Source organism: Hemicordylus capensis, chromosome 5, assembly GCF_027244095.1.
Source record: "Hemicordylus capensis ecotype Gifberg chromosome 5, rHemCap1.1.pri, whole genome shotgun sequence".
In the NCBI taxonomy this organism is placed as follows: domain Eukaryota; kingdom Metazoa; phylum Chordata; class Lepidosauria; order Squamata; family Cordylidae; genus Hemicordylus; species Hemicordylus capensis.
The window spans coordinates 79188586-79208043 of record NC_069661.1 but is presented as its reverse complement, the minus strand read 5'-3'; the positions used below and the strand labels follow the sequence as shown (position 1 = coordinate 79208043).

Genomic DNA, 19458 nt, shown 5'->3' with positions numbered 1-19458 from the left:
GAGCCACTCTGGGAAGAGCATCTAGGTCCAAAGTTCCCTCCATGGCAGCATCTCCAAGATAGGGCTGCAAGAGACTCCTGCCTGCAACCTTGGAGAAGCCGCTGCCAGACTGGGTAGACAATACTGAGCTAGATAGACCAATGGTCTGACTCAGTATATGGCAGCTTCCTATGTTCCTAAATACTACTGCAGCACACACACAAGACACCTGTCCCATCCTGACACTCAGCCAACTTCCATAATCAAGATCCTACACACACACACCACAACTGCCTACTCCTAGATTGACAAGGAATACAAGCCACACCTAATGGCACAGCAGGGAAGTAACTTGCCTAGGGAGCAAAAGGTTGCTGGTTCGAATGGAAACACCTATATCGGGCAGCAGTGATATAGGAAGATGCTGAAAGGCAACATTTCATACTACGTGGAAGGAGGCAATGGTAAACCGCTCCTGTATTCTACCAAAGAAAACCACAGGGTTCTGTGGTTGCCAGGAGTCAAAACCAACTTGATAGCACAAGAAACCACACCAGGGCTACCAACTTTCCAATAAGCCTCTGTACCCCCTTCTCAGTGTTCCAACAAGCCAGCAGCCAAGTCAGGTACAGAAACATCAAATTGCATTTCACTTAAAGCAAACATTTATAGCCAGGAAGGAAGGAAGGAAGGAAGGAAGGGGGAAGGAAAGAGATAGATACATAGACAGATAAATAGACGACAAGTAAGGGAGAGCGAGTGCTTGAGAGAGAGAGAGAAGGAAGGAAAGAAGGAAAGAGGGAAGGAAGGAAAGAGATAGATAGATAGATAGATAGATAGATAGATAGATAGATAGATAGGAAGTGAGGGAGAGAGAGAGAGAAAGAAAGAAAGGCAGAGGGAAGGAAAGAGAGAGAAGGAGTGAGGGAGAGTGAGTGAGTGAGAGAGAGAGAGAAAGGAAGGAAGGAAGGAAGGAAGGGGGAAGGAAAGAGATAGATACATAGACAGATAGCTAGACAAGAAGTGAAGGAGTAAGGGAGAGCGAGTGAGAGAGAGAGAGAAGGAAGGAAGGAAGGAAAGAGATAGATAGATGATAGGAAGTGAGGGAGAGAGTCATCAATCAATGACTATCATCAAACACTAAATAAAGGTCATGAATTATATCCAAGTGGACTGATTTTAGTACCATATTATTAATTTTTCTTTAAAGCTTTTCTAGTGCAACACAGCTCTCATATCAGAAGTGCTTGGTTATTATCTGCTTTAAAAATAATTAAAAATTATTATTATCTGCGCAGGGCTGCCTGCCTGCAGTGGAGGTGAGCCGAGCCGAGCCGAGCCGGGGAAGGCCCTCTGCACATGCTGGGAAGTCAGAACGACTCCCCGACGCCAAGAAGTTTAGAGCGCGCGGCGGCGGATCCGCCTCCTGGACCGGGAGCGGACCACGGTGGGTTGGCGCGGCCGGGGGCTCCGCGATGGGGCTCCCCCGGCGCGCCCTCTTCTCGCCAAGCAGCCTCCTCCCAGCCCGCTCACCTCGGCTTGCCGCTCACTGCGCCACGGGGCGCTCTTGGCAGGGCTGTCCCAGGCGCCTCCTGCCGCTGCCGCCGCCGCCGCCTCCGCACGCACGCCCCCCTGCTCCTCGGGCCCAGCTTCATCGCGCGGCAGCTGCTCTGGCAGCGGCGGGGCCAGGGAGGGGCTTTTCAAGGCGGAGAGGTGGCGCCCTCCCCATCCTGCCCGACGGGACACACCCCCGCCCAGCGCTGGGCTGACGGGACGGGAGGCCCAGCCAGCCTCTTCTTGTGCCCGGATCCAGATCCTGAGGGCAAGGCTCCTTCGGGGCGAAGGGGCGCCTCTGAGCACGTGCAGAGGGCCCAGGGGTATGGGGGAGGGCGCGCGCCGCTGAAGGAGCAACGAGCATTTCAGAGCGTGGGAAGGAGGCTTTGTCCCGGCGGGGGGACTTTTTGGCGCCAGCGCCCCCTCCATTTTGGCGCTCTAGGCAACTGCCTAGTTCGCCTTAATGGACGCGCTGGCCCTGGCCGCATCCAGATGCATAACTGCTCCTTGCCGCACTTTGAGATAAGGCGGGGGGTGGAGTTGTGTGCCCAACCCCATGGGGGCTGCCAATTTGTTCCCCTGTCATGCGATGGTGGCCGACCAATTGGAGCGAGGGAGTGGCTGCATAAGCAGCTGGCTCCCTTCTCTCGTTCTCAGTTGCTCTGTGGCAGGGCACCCACCTGCTCATCCCGTTTCAGTCAGAGTTATCAGGTCACCTTTTGGGACCAAGTAGGAATTTTTTTGGTCACACCCAATTGGCTATGGGGGTAGCCTTTTTCCATCTATTTCTCACTGATACTCCTGGTAGGGTTTCACTATCCAGGATGTTTTTGGTCGCTCTGCAGAAGAGTGCAGGTTGGTGCAGGTTGCCTCATATTGGTGTTTGATTCAAGGCCTGTTTAAGGCAAGTGGGAAGCCAAGGAACAGCCCTTGCAGTTTTTGCGGCCTTTAGGCTGGGATCTGCCCCTACTCGGAGGCTAGCTGGGCAGTACCACTCAGTGTTCTGCAGCCTGGGTTGGGTGGAGCAGACTGGCCTCCCCTCAGCAGGGATAAACCTCATGGTTGTGGTGATGTCTGGACCTGGAGCCAGGCTGAATCAACACCCAGTCCTTCATCCTGTTCTGGGCAATCCTCCTCATGAGGCTGACCCATATGGGGGGGCGGGTACCCGCACTCTATTTAGTATGTTCCTCATTGCAGGTTATTTGTAAATTCAATCAATGAAGTGACCCTAGTTCTTCCAATTTATTCATGTCCTGTTGTTATTGCGGCCTGGGTGTGCAATGAGCCAATACCAAGTCTTCGCTCAATGCATATGATGCAAGAAGGACCTGGCACATTTATTTATTTATTTGTCACATTTATATACCACCCTATATCAAATTTCAGGGCATTGGAATTGGACTGATAATTTGGCCTATGCACAGCCCTTATTTTTATCCTCTCCCACTATACAGGCCTCCAAGGCACTTGTCCCCAGCTCCCAGCCCCCAAAAGGCACAGACACAGGAATGTGGGTATAAGGGGCCACAGCTTTATTGAACAACTACAGTATAAAGGATTAGCAGACTGGATAGGGGTAATTACCCCCTCTAATGACAATGCAGGCCTAACCAAGACTGGGTTCGGACTTCACCGTCCTCCCCCGTGCCTTACATGGGCGACACTCCCTGGCTCTGGAAGGCGGCAGGTAAAACCTGACCCCTTCCCTTCACAACCAAACCCCAAAGGGGGCCTGGACACTTCTAAGCCTTCACAGATCCTGGATCGTGCAGCCCAAGGGTCTGTGAAATCCTGAAGGGGTTTCATAGCAGATCGTCCTCCCTGGGCCACACAAACCACACTGGAGCAATTGACCAGTCACCCTTTTAACTGTCCAAGGGTGCTCACCAATGTTCCATCCCTTCTACTTACCACCCAGCCTGCACTGTCCCTGCCACACAGGGACCTCCCTGCCCCACCACTCTCCAACACTTCTGCAAGCCCTCCTCTGATATGTTCCTAGAGGCAACCACAAGCCTGCCAATGGTAGTGGAGGTCCTACACTGTGCCCTTTCAACCCGCTTTAGAGTCTGGACCCCACGCCATGCCCGGTGCTGCAGCCATTCTGCCTATACTATGCGTATCCCTGGAAGCCAGCCTCGCAAGACTGCAAAGTCGGAGGAGTGCTGCTGGATGAGAGAGAGTCCAGTCCGCTTTCCCAAACAATTTTCCCCAAATGAAGAACTATATTATCAGGACAGGGATTCCTAACTAAATAGTCACACACAGCTGGGAGCAACGGACTCCAGCCATTCCCAAATCCCCAGCAAGTACAACCTGGCTCACTGTTCCCAAACCAAGTTGGGTGCCAAACTGGGAGGTGCTGGCCCGCTGGAATGCCCAGATGACCAACAAATGGCCGCCCATAAGTACATGAACAGGAGCCGCTGCTCTGCCAGCCCTACCAAAGGAACCAAAGGATCGCGTGTCCGGCCGCCACCAAGCACATGCTGGGATGCTTCCCCAACCAAGTTGGGTGCACATCTCCGACGAGCCGGCCATATTGCAGGCCCCATAGACCATGGCACGGCCACAGATCAGAACATGCACAGGAGCCGCCGCTCCTCCAGCACCTGCCAAAGGGATAAAAAGATTTAAATGCCCAGAACCACACCAGGGAGTGCACAACCCACCTTGACACACATATCGCGGAAATGCCCGGACTCAGCTGCCTCATACGCTTTGAATAGCTGTAGCATCAGGGCCCCAGGAAGGTTGCTCCAGGTTCCCAGGAAGGTCACTAAGGCAGCAAGTGGGTTCACCCTGTTAATAAGCATCTCGCGCAGTGTCGCCACAGCTGATGAGTGGCTGGCTGAGGCCAGCTTGAAGAAGCCCCCGCAGAGGGTGGCAGAAGCATAGCTTACCACAACACCTCAAACCAGGTATTCCCTGATATGTCACACTCCCTCCTTTCTTCCTAGAGAGCTGATGGAAACATTTCCTTCTCTCTCCCTCTTTCACTCTCTCCTACTCATTCCCCATGCAGCTCTTCAGATTAGGATTCGCCTTTCCCATGCCAAGTGTACTTCACCACCAAAGGCTTGGAATTTGGTTTTACACGATCCCCAAGTGTTTCTCCAAATAGTTGCAACAACTAAACTCTGCCAACCACTCTGTAGCTGGAGTGTGTGCTCTGCCTTAACTCTTCTGCTTACTACTGGGGGTAAAATTGCAACACCAAGTCAGCCAGATGCTAGCCCAGATCCTGCCCTCTTTCCTGTGACAATAACCACCACTGTAGTTCCAAGCATGGAAACTGCCCCCTGTGGAATCAGGCCGCCCAGCCCTCTATTGTTCGTGCAGACTGGTTGTCCTTCACATCTGGAGTGGCCAAGCAAATTATCCCTGCCATTCATTAACCATCTCCTTGCGTTCTGAAGACTCTGGGTTATCCCTGCAGACCTGATAACCAGGCCTGTCTCTGTGGAACTTGCCTCTTCGTTACAGGCAAAGGAGAGCCCTTTGTTTGCTAAAATCGTTACACTTTGGTTTTCAGCTTGTAATTTTATTTATTTATTATGTATGTATGTATGTATTTTTGACCAGCTAAATTCCCCATAGGAACCTAGGAAACTGCCATAAACTGAGTCAGACCACAGGTCCTTCCAGCTCAGCACTGTGTTCACAGACCGGCAGCGGCCTCTCCAAAGCTGCAGGCAGGAATCTCTCTCAGCCCCACCCTAGAGAAGCCAGGGAGGGAGCTCCATCACCCAAGGGGAACACCTCCCCAGTGCTTACATATCAAGTCTCCCTTCATATGCAACCAGGGCAGACCCTGCCCAGCTAAGGGGACAAGTCATGCTTGCTACCACAAGACCAGCTCTTGGAAGCCACCATATACTGAGTCAGACCACTGGTCTATCAAGTTCAGTATTGCCTACACAGACTGGCAGCAGCTTCCCCAAGGTTGCAGGTGGAAATCTTCTCAATCTGGGCACAGAAGTTCAGAGGATGGAAACTGTGTACATTTCTTAAGGAAATGTAGATGGTTTGGAGAACTGTTCAGTGGGAACTTGTAGTTTCCCATGTTCCTTGAGCAAGTGGAGAGTAATGACTTGGCTGCCCATTGGCTCCAATAGTAAGACAGAGGGAACAGAGTCCCCAAGCACAAGAACAAGGACTGTACTCCCTCCAGATATCAAGCAGCCCTCCTTTATCAGAAGAGTGTGCAACTATAAGGACCATTGGACTATTGTTTTCAATTGAACCCCTGCCTTTCCCCCAGTTTGTTTATTTTCCTCACTTCTTTCCTTCTATCTGGGCACTCCCCCCATTAATTTCATCCTCCTTATGTTCTTTGTTAGTGCAAATCCCAGCTGCTGCCACTGCCCAAGCCCTCGCAGGCCGCTAAATGCAGGCCAAGAAATCCTTTGGCCGCGGCCACCAACCAACTCTCCCCCCACTGCTAGCCAAAGGCCAGAAGGCCACCAAACCGCCGCACCGCCACCTTTAATGCAGCAGCATTTTAGTTAAGCTTTTTGAGTCACATTTGTAGAATCTGGTGAAACTTTTGGGGTAACCAGATGATCAAGGTTTCTTTCCAGCTGAGTTGTGCTTCACCCTGGATATTTTCTGCTTAATTCACAGACAGGGCATAAAATATCTCATATGCATCCTTTTATTCAGATTAAGAGCTATAGGAAACTAAGCAGTATACAAATAATATCACACGTGAATAGATTTTAACTGTTAGGTGAAATGTGAATGTTGTGTGTTACCTGTGTGTTGAGAAAAGGTCAGTCAATCAAATTCTTTCAGTCTAATTTATGTATTATCCATTGATGGGATCCTATAAGTATCTCTACCATATAATTATTCAGAGGCGTATGTATGTCTAATTCTCTACTATGCATTGTAGCATCACTATTACATAAGTTTTAAAAATAAATGGAGAATTTGACTTTTCCCAGATAATAATAATTAAAGGATATGCAGAGTAAACAGTTAAAATGAGAGAAAGAGAGCAAGAAACTCCCAGTGGGCCTTAAAATAATTAAAGGATATGCAGAGTAAACAGTTAAAATGAGAGAAAGAGAGCAAGAAACTCCCAGTGGGCCTTAATACTAAGGATATCACACTGATTCAAAGACAAACTCACCATTAATATCATTGACATCACATTTAACTAACCTATCATAAGAAGCAAAGTAAGAGCAAATGAATACAATCCTAGCTCATAAGCTTCAGCTCAGTATTCACAAGTCCTGATTCTCTGTACATAGTGCCAATCTGAATATGTATACAGTGACTTATATTATTAAAATTTTAAAACTTTTTTACCTGTAGCCCCTTTGGGGGACTTCATAAAGGCTGTGGGGGGGGGTCTGCAAAGGTTCCCCCTCCCACCGCTGGCCTCTAGGCCCTCACAGGGACCATTTGAGCATGTGCAGTGGCCATTTAAAAAAAAAAATCAAAAAAATGGCAGCTGGAAACAAAATGGCTGCCTTGCATGCTTAAATGGCCTCTGCAAGACCTGGCATGGCCTAGGGCCTCACAGAGGCCATTTGAGCATGTGCAGTGGCCATTTTGTTTTCGTTGGCCTTTTTTTTAAAAAAAAATTTAAAATGGCGCGCCCCCTTCAAGTGGCACCCAGGGCATGTGCCCTGCCTGCCCCACCCTAGATACGCCCCTTTAATTATTGTGCAATTTTGGTTTACTTTACATGCAACACAAATATTTCTGACAACATATCTGTGTCATCAACCATATTTACGGTACTGCCATCATGCTCCTGTAATGCCAGGTTTTTTGGCATATTTGCTGGAACACCTATCTTATGTACATTCTAGTATGAGACAAATCTTAGGAACAGGATGAAGTGTGTATATATAAGAAGAAAAATTAATCCTGTTAAAACTCTATATAGTAATTTATCTCAAACTTTCATGCTTTAACATAATTTCTCTAATGATTTCAAACTATATCAATGAGAATTGTGGATGCCAAGTTGCGTTTTATCTTGAAAAGGAAAAAAATGTTAGGATGAATGGAAAATATTATATCAACAATTGCCATGTACTTTTCAAACTTAAATGAATTGTATCATAGAAAGTGTTAGTGGCCATGGCAGATAATTATAATTAAAACACATATTAAATGAATGAATCTCATTTAGGAAAATCCATTTTGACACAGCAGTTGTTTCTTGTCAGTTCAATGAGTTGTTCTCAGGAGATTTTTCTCCTGGTTATAATCTACATGCTTCAAATGATAATTTGTTTTACATACATCTGGCTTTCGTCGGAATGCATACAAGGTGTGATACAAGATATACAATTGTGGGTACTTCTCTACAATTCTTCTATGGATTATAGTGATGATGATGATGATGATGATGATGATGATGATGATGATGATGTACATTTTATTTTAAAATAAATAATTCTAAATTATACATGGGACAAATCTATTTTAAATGCTGATATTCTTTCCAGACTCATATTTAATTTTTTTAAAACCTCATAAGAACACAGGAATACAACATAAAACAGGAATTATTTGCATGATAACTACTCTGCATTGCAACCATCACTGTGATTTATAGAAAGAATTGTTGACAGCTGAGCCATCCCAATTTTAAAAGAAGATCTCGTTTTAATACAAGTTGTTCTAATAAAAACTAATCAGCCTACTTTCTTTTCACTGTCTCTATAACTGGAATAAATTTGGTTCAAATTGAGGTCCACACGTTAGATCTCTTGCACCTCAAATGTTCATGTGTCCGCTATCTTGGATCGGGGTGGATGACATCATTACAAACTACATCATTGAGGTGTCCCTGTGTGTCACTTACTACAACTGAACCAAATTTGGTTCAAATCAGTCCTCAAGTACTGGCAGGATGTTAATGTTAGATGCATTACCAGTTAGCATGTTTAACACAGTGTACCACGTGTTTCAATTGTATCCATATTGAAAAGTGGCTATACACAAAACCAGCCTTTCACCTGCAGATGATTATTTGACCTAATATGACAATTTGCTCTCAATGCACTTATTCTAAACCAATGCCTGCAGAATGCATTTGGGAATTAAAATTAATTCCCTTATAATCTGATTTATATCATACAATCTAATTAGGAGAGCCCATCCTCTTCTAAAGCTTTAGGGTGGATAACTTCATCTACATGTATCTGAAGACTGAATTAAGTTACTATCTACTTGAAATGACTATGATCAATTGCATTTGTTACTAGCTATTACTTATTTTAGCTCTGAGAGTAAACTTCCATTTGATGGAGATATGTAACTCAAAAGACTCTGCACCAGCAACATTTGTTTTAATAAAAAGATATCATTTTATTTTATTGTATTTGTGCTTTTTGAATTCTAGTAACATTGTTATGTCTAGCTGTGATATCATACAGATTCTTGCAATAATATTATTGCTGTGACATTCTCTAGGAGCATAGAAACATAAGAAGCTGCCTTTTACCAAGTCAGACATTGGTCCTGCTAGCTCAGTATTGTCTACACTGACTGGCAGAGGCTCTCTCTCTCTTCAAGCAGGAGTCTCTCCCAGACCTATCTGGAGACGCCAGGAAATGAACCTGGGACTTTCTGCATGCAAGCAGATGCTCTAACACTATGCTCAGGGCAATATTGTATAGCAGACAGCACTCACATGTTCCATCCAAACACAAACCAGGGCAGACTCTGCTTAGGAAAGGGGTCAATTCATGCTCTAGGCTTGGTAAGTGTTCAAGCCCATCTGATTATGCTACCTATCAAATGCAATCCCACCATAAAAGGTTACAACCAGGTATTACTTTTGAAGGGTTGTTGGCTCTATGGTGACACCAGTGTGAACCTGAATACCTTTTTCAGTACCACCTGTGTGGCATTTTGCAATATGCATATGCTGCCCTTCACATGGGCAACCAAACAAAACAGAAAAGCACATGTGGTACTAGCGTTATATATACTGCTTCATCCAATGTATGTTTTGTTTTGTTTTCCTAGTTGGATACACGATGAATGATCTAATCTTTGAATGGCAAGAAAATGCTGCTGTACAGGTAGCTGATGGGCTCACTTTGCCACAATTTCTGTTGAAAGAAGATAAAGATTTATGTTACTGCACCAAACATTACAACACAGGTAGGAAAACTTTCTATGCTGTTGACAAGGACAGTTATTTCTCTTTACTGTGCTGTAAATCTTCAGAAGTATTCAACAGTACATTGAAAACATGTAACTGCAGCCATGGCCCATAAGGAATAGGGGTGTGCAGAACGTTCTGAGCTCAGAAATTCCAACTCAAAATGGGTCATTTTGAGTGTTCTGAGCTCAGATTAGGACACCCTTCAAATGAAGGGCCTGTTCTGAGCTTGGAACAGAACAACCCTGTTCCAAGTTGGAATGTTCTGAGCATTATGATTCGCATTTTGGATTCCAAAATGGCTCTCTTCTAGCTTCTGTGCACACATGGCATACATTTGCATGGTCAACAGCACCACACAAATGGTTGCCATGTGTGTGCAGAGGCTAGAAGAGCTCCATTTGGGAATCCAAAATGGCACTCGGAATGTTTTGAGCATTCCAAGTTCGTTCCATTGGAAAAACCAGCTTGACTACTTGTTTCAATGGAATGCTCTGAAGATTTGCGCACTATTCCAAGTGCAGAATGGAACACAAATGTCGTTCTGTACACATCCCTAATAGGGAAGTGTGGTAGTGGTTGCATGTTGCACATCATGGTTGCCACCACCAGATGGCATCCAAAGGGGTGATAATCATAAAGTAAAAATATCATTTCACCAGTTATTTGGAGTGCAAATAAGTCTACTTTAATTAAATAATGTTGTCTGTAAGAAATGAGGAAATATAAAAGAATGAAGTAAAAAAGAGTAGGGAAGCTTAGTGAAAGTCATGGAAGTTAAGGAAGATGTACGTATAAGATGAGAAGTGAAAATTGAAATGCAGAAGAATTAAGGTAAAGCTATATAGGTAGATCCCTGAAACTTGTCAGAGCCCTAATTTACACTTGGGGCTGAGGCCAATGAATTCATTTAAAAAGTTAACCTGGGTATAGGCTCTTAAATGCATGGTACAGACAGGAAGTGTAGTGCTGTACCTTTGTTCAATATATATTGTGAATAAATGTATCTGTGTACAGATCTGTATCTGTGTACACTGTACACTTGTTGTACAAGTGTTGAAAATAAGATGTGAATACAGTTTCTTAAATGGTGCCCCCCGCCACCATCTTTATCTTTATATTCAAAGATGAATAGCTTGTTCTTTAGGCAGAGGTTATTTAGGTTCTTCTGTACTCTTTTCCCTATACCAGAATGACATTTTTGCATACATTGCTAAGGCCAACAAAGAATGCCAGTACTTTAAGGCCACATTCACATGTAACGGGAAACAGGAGGTCGCTTTGCCTCTGGTTCCCAAACCTGAATGTTTGAACCAGTAATTGGAGTTTTGTTTTGTTTTTTGTTTTTTTTAAAGGACCCACAGTTTCCCTCCCCTAATTCTATTTGTCACCTTAGGTTTGCATTAAGTTACACTGCCGTAAACTGTATTTTGGCAGCGACCAAGATACGCCTGATCCAGGAAGTGCAGTTTGCCTTAATAGAAAACTGGAGTTGAGGGAGGAAGCTTCTTCCCTCTCTCCGGCTGCTGTTGGCTGTGCAGACTGTCCTTCAGGAAAGAAGGAAGCCCACACAGCCAGCTGCCCCGCCTCTCTGCAGTTTTGCTGACTTCAGGTCAGATAGACTGCAGTAGATCTGAACATGGGCGGGAGGAGGAAGGGCATGGTTCTGTATTTCGTTTGTACGGGGCCTAAGAGTCAGTCATAATGATACTATGCTGAAAGATCAGCAACTGTTGTGTAACCCTCCTATACAGTGTAGTAGTTTGCTCAGGCTGGTGGGTGTGGTCAGGGAATCACTAGCTCTGCTGTGAGTAGACCCAGAGGCCAGAGGTAGATGTTAGATATCTGTCTTATGCATAAGACAGAAGCTGATCCAGCCTTAACCCCTTGCTCAGTGCATTGTAAAGTTTGTCTTGTGGGCCATACTGAAAGCTACAAGTGCTTGAAAGAACAGAAGAGCTGGATCACGTCTTCAGATCCAAAAGGCAGGAGTTTCAAGTTGGACAGTTGTTTTTTTCCTTTGTTCCAAAGCTGTTTGGATCAATTAAGAATTGGACTTTCTAAAGACAAGGGGGCGGGGATTGGGAAAGACGTGTGAGAATATGTTAAGTTAAATGTTTCTGTTTATGCATATTTGCTTAAATATACTTATATAACTAGTACTCTTGCAAATTCAATTGCTGTTTGGGCCCTTCAGAACCCCAAGTGGTCAGGGAGTAGCTAGCTCTTCTGTGAGTAGACCCAGAGACTGATAGCTACAGAAACTGCTTAGGCAAGTTAATTACGTCTGCCTGCGCAACATCTCAAATAATCAAAATGTCATGCGAAAACCTGAACACCAGGGGTGGAGCCACCATTGGACCAACGGGTTCAAAGAACCCAGGCTGGTGACCAATCAGGGGCCACAAGAGTGGCCCTGACACGCCCCCCGCACCTGACGTCAGACGTGGGGGCAGTAGTTTAGCTCCTGAGCGGGGGCCGTGTGGCCCCTTTGGGACCTAAACTAAGGCTGGCGCTGCGTTTGATGGGCTCACTTTGCCACAATTTCTCTTGTGCAAAGGCAAGGAAGAGTCGCTCCTGGCTGCGTGCCACGCGGCCCCTTCAGGAGCTAAGACTGGCACTGCCTTCGCAACGCAGCCCAGGAGCGACTCTTCCCTGCAGGGAAGAGCCACTCCTGGGCTGCGCTGCAAAGGGAGAGCCAGCCTTAGTTTAACTGCTGAAGGGGCCACCCAGCCCCTTCAGCAGTTAAGCTTCAGCTCCTGAACGGAGTTTCAAGGCTCCATTCAGGAGCCAGGACACGCCCCCTGCATCTGAAGTCAGATGGGGGGCGTGGCTATCCCCTGCTTCTGACATCAGACGCGGGGGCGGGGCTATCAGGGTGCCTGCCGTGGCCACATACGGGCCACCAGAGGGCTGGCTACGCCCCTGCTGAACACCAGATAATCTTGAAATCCATGATTTAAGATTCCTGATATGGAAAGCAGGAGATTGAACATGCCTCCTGCATGTGGTATGCCTTACAAAAACTCAGAAACATAACCTGAAAACCCTAGAGATCATGTGGGAAATGTAACATCTGCATTACCGCTTCTTTCTGATGTCCCAGTTCCAACCATCCACAGACTCGGACAGGAAAACGTAATGTACAGAAAACAGTAATATTAGCTAAACTGTTTCATGCTGATTCCGGAAAAGAGTTCCTTTCTGGTCTCTTGTGTCATTATGATGACCACCCCCCACCCCCCACCCCCCAGATTATAGTTTATTTTTCTCCTGCTTCTAAAAACATAGCAGTATACTAGATCTGGACTGCTGCTGCTAGATAGCAAATCAGAAAATCAAGCACCTTTGTGTCAGTTGGGCACAGCTGCACATAAGCTATTGCTAATCAACCTGTGGAACAAACCATATGCCAATCCCTTCAGTAAGTTTCTTGATTAAAGAAAATTATCAGAGCCCAAAGAGGGAGAATACTTCAGAGCTCAATGTAGATTTAAATGTGAAGTCCCCAAAGAAATGGCATGAATTATTATCTAGCATGTGGTAAACAATACTTGCTTCCCCTCTTTCCATTTATCATGCTTAAAATGATTGTTATTTATGCTCCCTGCTCTCCCATAACACTCCAGATCTCATCAGACATGGTGCAAATCCCAACCGCTATTTCGTAGCAGAAGCGCTAATTTCATGGAAGACATTTATAATCATTTAGAGCCAGTTTGTTCACTTGTTTGCATGTGAAGCACTCCTACAAATCCCATTGGGTTATAGGAGGGGTGGGCAAACTTGGCCCTTCCACTGTTGTTGAATTGCAATTCCCACCATCCCTAGCCACAATAAATTGTGGCTCAGGATGATGGGAAGTTGTAGTTCAACAGCAGTGGGAGGGTCAGGTTTACTCACCTTGGATTATAGTCCGGACCAGCCCTTTGTAATGAAAAATGAGGATTGTCATATAAATGACTGAATTACTAAATGCTTCTGTTATATAAGCCTCCTAAAAATGTAAGAACTGCCTTGTAGACCAGATAAAAAGTCAACCCAGTTCAACAATCTATTTCCAGCAGTGCCCAGCCAGAGCTAGATTGTCTTGAAGCTCACTAGCACGGCATGAAGGGCTACCCTGATGCTCATCCTGGTAGCTAATGCATTGGCAGTATACTGTGAATCATGTTGTGTACATCTTTTTCAGGGTGAAGCAGGGGCAGCTGCTGCAAATGAGCTGGGGCGGGGGCAGTAAACGAGACTCAGGTGCATCACTCATCCACCCTTCCCACCCCAGCTGTCCATTTCTCTCTCTCTGCTCTCCTTGCCCTGAGCTGCACAGGCTGCCATTCTCCTGGTTGGGGATAGGAATTCCCAGCCATGAAATTGAAATCCCAGATTGCATGGCTAGGAATTCCTCTCTCCATCTTTGTGAATGACATCCTGTGCACCTCAGTGCAGGGTGACTGCAGAAGGAGAGACGGGCAGCCTGGGCAGAACGGAAAGAGTGAATGAGCTGACTGAGCAAAGAGGCACCTTTTAAAAGTGGCAATTCTCTTTATTTAGCAGGGAGAGAGCAACTAGCCCCATCCATCCTCAGCACAACATCTCTCCAGTGGCTGTTTTTATATTGTGAGCCCTTGAGAGCCAGCTTAGGGATGGGAGCCATCTTATTTATTTATTATTTCTCCATGTAAACCACTTCAGAAACTTTTGTTGAAAAGCGGTATATAAATATTTGTCATATTCATCATATCTGTGACTTGTTTTCCAACCCCTCCAGCTCAACTGCAGCAGCTGCCCTGGATGGAAGCAAGCAAAGCATGAAGGATACACTAGTCTATGGGTTATAAATTGTTATAAACAGTATTATTATTTTTTTAGTGTACCATCATTGCATCAGACATTGCTGATAAAGAAAATTACAGCTGGTTCCATTAACAGTTATTCTCTGTTGCAACTAGGCAAGTTTACATGCATTGAAGTACGATTCCACCTCGAAAGGCAGATGGGCTATTATCTCATTCAAATGTACATACCCAGCCTCTTGATAGTCATACTTTCGTGGGTGTCATTTTGGATCAATATGGATGCAGCTCCAGCCAGAGTGGCTTTAGGTATAACAACTGTACTTACTATGACAACACAGAGTTCAGGATCACGGGCTTCACTCCCAAAGGTATGCAAGCCACTGAATTTTGTTTGCATATTTTTATTCTGGTTGCTTATGCTGCATTATTTGTGTTTTAACATAGTATGCTCTATCACTCAGCCTTAAAACATGCGCTTGTAACATGCATATTCTAGAATCTATGGATGGAGAAGAGATGAGAGAGGGCATTTTCACCTTATAGACTGTACTTGCTTGCTTTAGTGCTTATTTGATTGTGCTAAATTTTCTGCTGCTGATGCAAATTGATTCTCATTGCAGAAGTTCATTGTGTAAGCTTTTAAAAATTAGTACTGCATTTTATGCCACATCCTCTCATGATCTCTTAGGATGAGTTTTTGACTGGTCAATGACTGAAATAAAGATTCCATCCATTCTATTCTTAGGATGAGTTAACAATGCTTTCTTCAGGATATCATTCATATGGAAAGTTTCAGAAGCATAAGGGCATAGAGGGGCAGTCTTGTTCATTGGCCCACACTTGCGGAACTGCCTCCTCAGACATTTGCTACTTGGAGGGCTGAGGTAGACCTGCAGTTACCACAAGGATACCACCAGGAATGGTTTTCCTGTGGTAAGCAATACCCACTGTGGCTGCCATGCACGGCCATCCCTAGTGGGGTGTGGGGCTGAGGGTGAATCAGCATGTACGGGGCCTCCTTAACATTTCATATCATTACAGAATCATACTGATTGATGAAATCCAGTGTAAAAAGTGTGAGTGAGGTTTTGGGACATGTCCAACCAGCTTGGACATATAATTCATTTCTAAAGAAATAAAAAGCACAACACATGCTTCACAGTTCTCAAACCTTCTGGGTTGCAAATCGAGCATAGTGCATTCATAAATTAAGTAATTAATTAAATAGATAGATAGACAGATAGATATTATATATTGTTTGTTCCATAAGTTTTTGTCATTTTCTGACACTTATAGGACTTTTTGGATGGGTGTTTGTTTTTAAACCCAACAATTTGTCCAATTTCAACAATTTGTCCACTTCAATTTCAATATACATATTCCTCCCACCCTGCCCTACATCTCTGCTCAATGCCAAAGCCCTATGCCAAGTCATTCCAGGTGATCTAAAGGCTGGGGCTGAAAGGGGGGTGTTTTACCCTTTTTTATTAAGCTAAAGGGCAAATTCTTCCATATGGGGGTGGAATGATGGTCGCGGGGGGAGGGGGTTCAGTTCCAAACATTTTTGTAATTTTCTGCCATGAAACAAGCCACTTATAGTACTTTTTGGATGGGGTTTTATAAATTAAAAAAAATTAAAGCATACAATTTGTCCAATGCACTTCAATTTAAAGATCCATATTCCTCCCACCCTGCTTTACATCTCTGCTCAATACCAAAGTCCTATAGCAAGCCAATCCTTAAATATTTGGCGGGTGGGAATAACCACAAAAAGGAAATCACATCATACCTCCATTACTAAGGCTGGGCTGGGCAGAGGATGTGCAGAGAGCTCTGGTGCTGGACACTCTCTGCCTGCCTTCCGCCTGCCCACCTGCTTGCTTGCTTGCTTCCTTCCTCAGCTTCAGGCTTCAGCGAGGCCTGCATGGAGGCTCTCTGGAAGCCCCGCCCACCCACCGAACGGCTGAGAGGCGGGAGAGGCATAGCTCTAGCAGCTTGCCTGGGAACCTTTCAATCTGCACACACACACAAAAGATCAACTCCGGCTGGGCTGTGGGGAAAGATAAGTGGCTGGAACTGGGGGAGAGAGGAGGGCAGGCTGCATTGCAGAGTGCCCAGAGTGGGGCCTGTGCCAGCATGGGCTAGGGGCAATTGCCCCAGTCACCCCGACCTAAGGACGGCCCTGCTGTCACGTTTACAAATATTCACAACAAAACTTGGTTTGATCATTATCCTCCTTCAGCAGACACTAAAAATATGGGTGGGGGTAGATTCACAGCATCAAGAGACAAGTTACATGATTAATACTGTATTCGTAAACATTATAACCAGGAGGACAAGTCATTTTGAGCAGCATCTCTATAGATGTGCAGTCAGAGCCCAATATACCTTCAGAATCTTTGCCATATCCTTTTGCTGGGGCTGGCTTTTGGTAATAGAAGCTACATTGCTCCACTAGTGTACTTTAGCATCTATTATGATATGAGCCCCTGGTGGCGCAGTGGTAAAACTGCTGCTCTGTAACCAGAAGGTTGCAAGATCAATCCTGACCAAGGGGCTCAAGGTTGACTCAGCCTTCCATCCTTCCGAGGTCGGTAAAATGAGTACCCAGAAATGTTGGGGACAATATGCTAAATCATTGTAAACCGCTTAGAGAGCTTCCAGCTATAGAGCGGTATATAAATGTAAGTGCTATTGCTATTGCTATTACAATGTGGTCTATTTTAGTATATGGCTTATCTATATATTTAATTCTCTTAAGCGTACCCGTTGCTAATCCCATGCGTGGCAGCTCTCGAGAGCAGCTACCTGGGGATAGCGGCAGGAACAGGAAACAAAGGTGGTGGCGGGCTGGCCTGGCCCGGCCACCAGGAGGAGGAGGAGGTGGCGGTGGGCCGGCCTGGCCCTGGCCTGGCCACCAGTTGGCCAGAGGAGGCCGCAGCGGGTCTGCCTGGCCCGGCTGCCCACTGGGAGGAGGAGGTGGTGGTGGCAGTGGGCCAGCCTGGCTCTGACCCAGCTGCCGGTTGGCTGGAGGAGGCCACAGCGGCCCAACCTGGCCCGGCCGCCCACTGGGAGGAGGAGGCCAGAGAAGGTGGTGGGCCGGCCTTGTCTGGCCGCTGGGAAGAGGAGGTGGGAGGAGGTGGTGGGCCAGCTTTCTAGATGGCCAGAGAGTGTGGAGGGAAGAAGCAGTTGGCGGGGGAGGGGGAGTGGCCAGCCGGCCAGCCAGAAAGCTGGGCATGCCGATGTGGGGGGGCAGTGGCAGTAGGTGGGTCTGGCAGAGGAACAGATGCTCTGCACCCGACCCAGCTAGTATATTTTAATTCTTGAACTACAGACTGGAGAAAAATTACAGATATAAGTAACAATGGCAGCCATCCTCACTAACAGTGTGGAGGATCAGCATGCAAAGCACCTCCACAGTGGGTCACAGTGATCACTTCCAGGTGGGAGAGAATGGACAAGAATTGGGGTTTTTTTTCTAGTTATTTCTAATAATATATTAGGTTCACTCGCAAACATATTGCACTTGTCACAGTACACTTATCTACAGTAGGCCTACCAGTGGGAAAAGGATAACACTTGCCTAATGACAAGTCTGGTGTTGATTATTATTACATCATCTCCTCCTCACCACAGACGACCTGCAGTAGTCTTGCAGACCCCCAGTGGTCCATGGACCATACGTTGGGAACCATTGAACTAAACTGCTTTTGAAAATATGGCAGCTTTGTTTATACATATTGAAAATATTTACAGCCCTTTTTCCATTAATAGAATGCACAAGATGGATAACACCAGTTTCAAAAATACCAGATCAGCAAAGCAGCCCAATAACACAAGAAAACAAGCAAAAAAGGATAGTGGCATTCCATAACCTTTCTACCATCATAAGTAGCCTGCTTGATAACCATTGCCATAATATAGATGTGAAGTGTGCTTTTATTTCATTTTATGCTGAACACATTTTTGGCAGTTATGTCACACTGACCTGTACGATGAGTCTTCTTATTCCCTGTAGTTCACAGAGTGATGACAGACACAAAACATCACTAGAGGGTGACACCTCTTGCTTGAGTTGCTATCCTAAGGTCAAATTCTGTTTCCTTTTACTTTGAAAGAATCCTGATGCTAACTTCAACAGACCAGCACACCAGTATAACTGAGAACGGAAAGTGCTCTTAAGCAGCAAACTCTCTGGAAAGTTGCACTGCTTGGATGTTCAGTTCTGAGAAAGAACTGGCATGATGCCTGTAAACCAAAGAAATAGTCTGATGGGGTGTGTGTAGTTTAATTTCTTTTGTGATAACAGAGTGGGAGGTGGCAGTCTCACTTCAGCTAAGCTACAGTGCACAAACCAAGACAATGATTAGTGTGAGTGCTGCTTCTTTAAATGGTTCCCCAAACTTCTAGAGAACCAGTACATCCCAGCTCATCAGCACTTGGTTTAATATCAAAAGGAGGTAAGGGAGCAGACATTTTAATTAACAATCAAAATAACCTGAACCAAATGGATGGTGCAGTGCCAGTTTAAGTGCTGATCCACCATCTCCAGACATAGGGCAACCTGCCAGGGAGTTCAACAGTTTTGTATTAGTACCATATTTATCCAAATCCAAGAAAAGCTCCCCTCACCTCCATTTCTTCCCTGTTAAATACAGGGGAGTCATCTTGAATTCAGAATCCTCCTTTCTTTTGGGTAAATACAGGTATAACCTGTATTATATCAGGTATTTAATCTCTATCTTTTAAGGCATAATCTTAAATTTAGTCACCTTCTATTTGGGTAACTATGGTACAATGTTGTTCTGCAAGTGGTCCATTGTTCTGGATTCTGGCTCTTGTAAATAATAATACATAAAAATAATCTTGATGTTGCTGATTTACAAGTTCTTAAAGTAAAGCCTGCCTTCCAGTGATATGGCCAGTGTTTGGTTGGGCTCTCCCATTCTCAGAAATGACAAGTGAAAGCAGTGTTTGCAAGCTTAT

The 19458-nt window shown here is 45.5% G+C and overlaps 1 protein-coding gene across 5 annotated transcripts in view; it reads left to right on the top strand.

The window, feature by feature from the left end:
• GLRA3 (glycine receptor alpha 3) overlaps positions 1-19458 on the top strand; it is a 162954-nt gene that overhangs the window by 113605 nt on the left and 29891 nt on the right. For all 5 annotated transcript variants that reach the window (XM_053255698.1, XM_053255697.1, XM_053255701.1 and 2 more), the window contains 2 exons: positions 9538-9675; positions 14626-14840. In XM_053255698.1, coding sequence (XP_053111673.1) covers positions 9538-9675; positions 14626-14840 — 353 coding nt within the window. The remainder of the gene's footprint in view (positions 1-9537; positions 9676-14625; positions 14841-19458) is intronic.